The following is a 7,151-nucleotide window of genomic DNA, read 5'->3' as shown; positions in this document are numbered from 1 at the left end:
TCTTTACATTGGCATTGCCCTCAATATGCCCACTATTCTACTCTGTGGATTTTCTCATTTCTGATGTCTCCTTCATGTGAATAACTAACAGCTTCCAAACAAACTGGGTACATATCACTGGTCTGACCCTCATTTCCCATTATATGTCTATCACTAATTCATCAAATTTATACACATTTACAATAATGGATCCCAGTTTTATAAAGTTCAAAACTTCATGTTTTAAAGAAAGTAAAGCTTCATTCAGGATGGCCCCCTCACTGCTGTGATTGACCCGTCTGTCTTTATTTCTTTTATCACAGGAAAGAAACTCTTAGAAGAGATTGACACCAGAAACGAGTCGCCTGTCCTTGACCCTCATATTAAAGGTAACTCCTTTCTTTTACACATCTGCTCAGCAGTTCCTCCAGTCCTGTGCTCATCAGACTCCTCATTTATTCTCATTTTGACTTCTAGACCTGCATGAGACACACAGACAGGCTGTGTCTGAATCCACAAGGACTCTGGAAGCTCAGTCTTCTCCTGGAGATCCACACACCACAGCTGTGGGCTTTGAGACGCGATACACTGAGTTGGTGGTCATTAAACAGGACACAAGAAATCCTAAGGAGACTGAACATAAACTTATGAAAACTGGGAGGATCCATGAAGAGCTCATGAAGAAAGGAGCAGTAGAGAAATGTGAACGAATCTGGATTGAGCAGCTGTTTAGGAGAAGTCCTGTAAGTGTAAATCCAGTCAACATCATAGCAGTCAGTGGGATGGCCGGAATAGGGAAGACCACCATGGTTCAGAAGATCATGTATGACTGGGCCAGAGGCACTCAATACCAGAGGTTTGCTTTTGTGTTCCTGTTTAAATTCAGAGAGCTTAACCTCTTAGACAATGAGAATGAGACACAAGTGTCACTGACCAAACTGATTGAAAGGCATTATAAATATCTCAGTGATGATCCACTGAAAGATGTTCTGAAGAATCCTGAAACTCTCCTGTTTATATTCGATGGACTGGAGGAATTCAAACACAAACTGAACTTCACAGACAGTCAGCTCTGCTCAAACCCAGATGTTGAGGTGCCTGTCCACATCCTGGTCACCAGTCTGGTCAGTCGGACATTATTGAAGGGCTGTTCAGTCCTGATAACAAGCAGACCAACAGCCCTGGAAGCCATGGATATGGAAAGAGTCGATCGGTTTGTAGAGATCCTGGGGTTCTTCCCTGAACAAAGGCTGATGTACTGTATGAAGATCTTTGGTGGCACTGCTCTGGCTGCTGAGGCTTTTCAGTATGTCAAGGAGAACACCATCCTCTACACCATGTGCTTCATCCCCTCGTACTGCTGGATGATCTGCTCTGTGTTGAAGAGCCACTTCATGACACCAGAAAAAGCCAAAAGTGAAGCTCTGCAAGTAGGTCAGTGGCTCCGTGAGACCCAGAATAAGGAGTTAATTAGAGACACCATTGGAGAGGATTTAAAGATGAACTTTAGAAGCAAGACTTTATCTGCTGTGGACTGTGCTGTGCTGGCCGCTGTCATCAGCTGCTGTGGAGAGCTTAAAGAACTTGACCTGTCACAAACACCTCTGACCGTTAAATGCATCGAGAGACTGGAGCCAGGACTCAGCTGCTGCAGTGTAGTTCGGTGAGTGATGCGAATTTGACGAGTTTAATCTGTCAGTAATGGCACTTTGTGTCAGGGCACTGAGCTCCACTGTCATAGGACCTTCTAATAAGCCCCACCCACTCAACAGGAGGTGAGGTCAACCGCTAATGAGATGATAATTATGCCATCTTATTCTTAATGATCCTTTACAACACGTCTGAACCATTCTGACCTTACGCTGTCGTATCTGTTTCAGACTCTTACAGTCATTAAAGCCGCCTCGTGCAGACAATTAAACAACGATGTGTAACGTTATATTGTCTGAATGTGACCACAGTGGCTGAGAATTAAATCTAAAATGTGATTATGAGAGTGCAGAGGACTGTTCACAATTTGCAGAATCCCAGAGAGGCAATGAATCTCCAGTTCCTTTGCAGCATCAGCAGGCAGACTGTGGGCCAAAAAAATGGATGGCCAGAGAGCTGGAGTTTTGATTTTTCACAATGATGTATTGATTACTGAGTTTAATTAATTTCATTGTTTGCCACACCACATCAGACCACCTCATCTACCTTGTGTGGTGGTTCTGTTTAGAGTTCCTTGTGTATTCCTAAAATCCTCACCATCTTTATGAGATTGAGTTTAGTGGTCCAGCCCCTTGTCCTCCTAATCTTCTTCATTCATTCACTACTCAGAGCTCATGACCACAGGTGAAGATCAGATGGTGGGCTGATCAGTAAATCATGAGCTTCATCTGATGACTTTGCTCCTCTTCACCACCCCTGGTGTCTTTTTAGGGGCTTTATCCTCCTGTTTCTTGTGTTACTTCAGACTTCATGAACGTCAAGGCCAGACTGCTGTGTTTGTTTCCATCACACTATGGCCCCTCATAGAACATTGACACTCGGCCCTCAAGGTACTAATCGGCCTGCTATCATTGTGTTTGTGATTTGAAGGAGTGTTTCACTTTACTGATGACGTTCTTTAAATGTAGTGCCTCATTTTTAGCCATTCCTAATTCAGACTCCCAATGCATTAGGTGTGTCATCGAACTCAAGAATTAATTAAGTCGGGAAAGTGGTTGACAATGCTGACCCAACCCTTCCCTTCCACAAACTCCAGACACCTCATGATGGTCTCAGTACTGTACTCCCCAAGTAAGCACATGTGAGAGGGCCAGTCAGCCCTGATCGATGGGTCAGACTAATCAGAATGGTTCCTCTCATCCTCCTCTTCCTCTTACACACTACATTTACATTTGCTTCTGTCTGTGGTCTGCTGACCTGTGGCAATGGTAACCAAACTCTCTGCCTTGTTACTCTTTTTTTGCTTTGTCTTTTATTTTCTTTACCTGGACCTGTTTACTGTGCTGTCCTTCAGTTAACATCTCTTGTTGACCATCGGTCCCTTCAGGTGTTCTCTCAATCAGAGGCTGCCCATTGAGACTCTCCTCACTTTTTACGTTTTTTTTTTGAGCGGAGGCACAGCAGTGCCATCTTTAGGACTTTGTCCTTCTGTGCCACTTTAATGACTGACACCGCCTCCTATTCAGTGCTCACCTCCACATTTTTACTGACACTGTTCTCAAACATTCTGCCAGCTTCAGCTGTTGCTCTCTCTTCTGTGTTAGCGCTTCGACTCATTTCTTTCTCTTACTCTCTGCTGGACATCACTGGCTCACCTGTTTCATATCCTGGTGTTACTGAAACACTTTCTCCTGTTTTCACTTTACCTTGAGCTCCAATCATTGTTTCAAATGTAAATGCCAGGTTGTCCTCCATCTCTGATTCACTAGTCACTGGACATTCCTGGCATATCTCAGTTATCTTTTCTCTCACTGTGCTTACATTTGTTTGCCTTATGTCCTGTCTGACTACTTTTAAGCACTTCATTGACTCCATGGAGACAAACACACCATAATCACACCCGTCTACTGATTTCAGGGTTACATTGAGTTCTTCATGTATGTTATCTAATAGCACTGTCGTCTGAATGCAACACCATGTTTCCAATCAGGAGATCTACTCCTTAGCGGGATCATCATCATGTCCGTTCTGTCTTTGCTATCTCTCCAAAATTCATTTAATAACATTTTGTTTTTCAAAAATGGAAGTACATTAGAAACAATGACTTTGTGTCGACAAAGATAACACTCTGATTAGAGAGCAGTTTATTAGGAGCCCACACTGTACCAGGACAAGAACCAAAGTTTTAACATACAAGAAAACCACAAGTGTTTTATTCATTGGTGAGGCAGATTGTACATCCTTGAAGCCCACTCTTTCTGACATCGCAAGTACACAGGCCTCAACAGACACCGTTGGGTCCACGACCACCTTTATTCTGTCTTTTTCTTGAAGGACTTTCAAAATAAAAAACATTAGGAAAAGGGTATAAAAAAGATATAAAGAAACCAGGAATACTCACAGAGAGAGACCCTCTGTGGACGAAACCAACCAGCAATCTCAGACATGGCTATGACAGCCCAGAGAAATTAACAGACAGAGAAACAGGAAATAAAAGGAAGGATAGATAGATAGATAGATAGATAGATAGATAGATAGATAGATAGATAGATAGATAGATAGATAGATAGATAGATAGATAGATAGATAGATAGATAGATAGATAGATAGATAGATAAAATTTCTCAATACTGTCCAGAACATCTGAAGGTAACAAATAAAAACAGTCAGGTCATCTGCACTGGCGACCATTGTAAGTCACAGATTAGAAACATTGGGAGTCTGAATTAGGAATGGCTAAAAATGAGGCACTACATTTAAAGAACATCATCAGCAAACTTCAGCTTCAACAAATACAATTTTATTCAAAAAAATAACTGCAGATTAAAAAGCCGCCTTAGCATGCCACATTGACACACATTTACTACAACTGCCTCTGTGGTGTAATGGTATTATCTGCTGACAGGTAATCAAAAGCTCATGAGTCTGATCCTGCACGACTCTGTTTTAAGAAATTAGCTGCTCTTATTCTTACCATTTTAGAAAAAAAACATACAAAGTACATTTGATTTCAGTCTGTAACAGCCAGTGTAATTTATGATACTTGTAAAGGTTAGATTAGTTAGTTTTTTTTTTTTCAATTTTCATTCTCTCAGTTGCGTTCAGGATCCTTCACTAACCAATCTGACACTGCTGTTTTTACATAAAAATGCGCTGTAGCTCTGCAGTGTACTTGTGACTGCATTCTCGTACCAATGCTTGTGAACTGAAGTGCCTGCGTGCACTTTTCATGGCATTACATGTGTATTTTTTGAGCATGCCGTGTCGATCAAACACAGAAACATATGTTGGTATACAAGTATCACAAAACAAGTGCACTTTTATTCTAGACTATAAATGAAGAAAAAATAAAGCAAGTTACAGTAGGCGGTTGATACGACAGCTTGCGTGGTGCAATGCTAAGAACTGCTGATTTCCGATCCGTGCTGTATAAAATCATCACACTCAAATATTAACAATTTCCACACACCCTTCCTACATTCACATGTGTACTTGTTGCAGTGTACACATCTCTCTGTGCTATGGTTCCTATTACACTGAATGAGCACCTGAGTAGTTATATGCATGCACCTTCTGTCACAATGATTTATGACCCTTAAGCCCCGCCCCTTTGGACTTTGGACCGGAAGTCCCGCCCTATAATTGCTGACCCTTAAGCCCCGCCCCTTTGGACTTCGGACCGGAAGTCCCGCCCTAAGATTGATGACCCTTAAGCCCCGCCCCTATGACGCAATACCGGAAGCCCCGCCCTGCTGATGCAACACTGGAGGTCCCGCCCCTGCTGACGTCACGTCTCCCCCCACGTGACCTAGCCCCCGCCCTCTGGCACCTGATTGGCTCTACTTTCTGTCAAGGGCAGTTTGATGGATGTCTGCCCCTCCTTGAACCCGCCCCCAGGCACCTGATTGGCTTTACTTTCTGTCAAGGGGAATTTGATGGATGTCTGACCCCTGTTTTGACTCATCCCAGAGCCACCCGCTTAATTAAACAAACTGTCAAGAGCAGCCCCCCTCCATCAACGGGCATGTCCGGGGCATGTCCTGACAAATCCAGGCCATTTACAGACCTGTTGGTGTCCCCACTTCTCTCGAAGACACACAAGCGTTTCAAGGGGCAGAGCTGCCTGCCTCTACGGTTTGGGTAAGAACTCCTGTATCTATCTATTATTTAAAATAATCTACGACTTTAAAGATCTAAACCTTAGTTCAGCACTTGTAAACCGTTTTTTTATTTTATCTAAGTCAAGCCCCCAGACATTCTCTGCACTGACAAGCTGTCCCTTCACTCACTCTACACAGTTGATGCGTGAGAGCTGAGAGCTGAGACAGCCTCTGCTGGGTCGAAGCTCCAAGCGCACATGCAGTCAAGTTCGAAAGACACTTCCCAGTCCCCCACATGTCCTTGCCAGTTCTGAAAGGCCGGTATAAAATGCGAAGCACTTTGTTCTATCTACGTTTTAAAGATGAACACGCAATTAAAACATCTCATCTTTGCTTCAAACTAAGTCGAGCTGCTTTTTTTCCATCTCACAGACAGATTCTGCAGTAAAAAGCAGCCTTAGCGGTGATTCAAGTTCCCCACCTCACAGAAATCAAGCAGCCCGGCTTTTTAGCAGCCCCTGCTCTCTCAAAACTGACAGGCTCTGTGTAGACAGAGAGAGTCGGACAGCCCCCTGCCATGCAGACTGTATGAGGCCGGAGCTCTGCTGACAGAAACACCCCCACCCCCTGCTGTGTTCTGCGAGCGCATGCTTGTCAACCCCACCCTAACCCGAACGGAGTGCGCATCAAGCTCGTACGTTCGCGCAGCTGCTCAGTCCGGGAGAACAAGTTACGTGTGTAACTTTTAAAGTTAAAGGATTTAAAAATCACTCGCACAGTTAAATAATAGGCAACAGGGACCTTTTAAAGAACGTTTGAGACGCTATCCTCGGTTGTATATTTTGTATATCTTTAAAAAAAAAAGCCCTGTTCCATCCATTACCTGCCATTTTACATAATCTGCTGCCCCTAAGGAAACAGATCGCGAAAGCACGGCGAATAGTTTTCTAAAAGTTAAAATTGTATTCAGATAATCCCAGAGTGAATGGAGCACAAATATTTACCAGAAGCGGATTCGAAACCACGCTGGCATTTGTCCCTTGAATCTTAAAGCCATAGCCTTAAACAGATCGGACCTCCGGGGATAAACAAATGCGCTTCACAGCCCAGAGATGGCAGGTGTTTGTGTGACCGGTTAGGGGGAAAGGAAGGGCGCGATTCAGAGCACCTAGCAACAAAAATTACCTTACCTTGTGGAATGCAGCTTGTAAAACAAAGGATGTTTTAGGAGACATTCCAAAGACGCGGTGCAACGAGCGTGGCTTGTGTCCGGTTCAAATGATTGGCAAACATAAAGCACTTCCAAAATAATGCTTTATAAAAAGAGATGTTTTAAAATTGATCTAAAAACTTTTTCCATCCCCATTTAAATATATTTTGATATAAGCCTTGTAAAAATCACACAGTTAAATAATAGGCAAC

The 7,151-nt window shown here is 43.2% G+C and overlaps 1 protein-coding gene across 1 annotated transcript; it reads left to right on the top strand.

Annotated features, from left to right (window-relative positions):
* Positions 1 to 302: 302 nt before the first annotated feature.
* On the top strand, positions 303 to 1,642 carry LOC120522716 (NACHT, LRR and PYD domains-containing protein 12-like; the record flags this gene model as incomplete). Its single annotated transcript, XM_039743467.1, has 2 exons — positions 303 to 368; positions 457 to 1,642. Coding segments are annotated over 2 exons (1,252 nt in total), but the record flags the coding sequence as incomplete, so codon positions are not given.
* Positions 1,643 to 7,151: the final 5,509 nt, after the last annotated feature.

This window comes from Polypterus senegalus, unplaced genomic scaffold, assembly GCF_016835505.1.
Source record: "Polypterus senegalus isolate Bchr_013 unplaced genomic scaffold, ASM1683550v1 scaffold_2267, whole genome shotgun sequence".
NCBI lineage: Eukaryota > Metazoa > Chordata > Cladistia > Polypteriformes > Polypteridae > Polypterus > Polypterus senegalus.
This window is presented reverse-complemented; position numbering and strand designations above follow the sequence as displayed.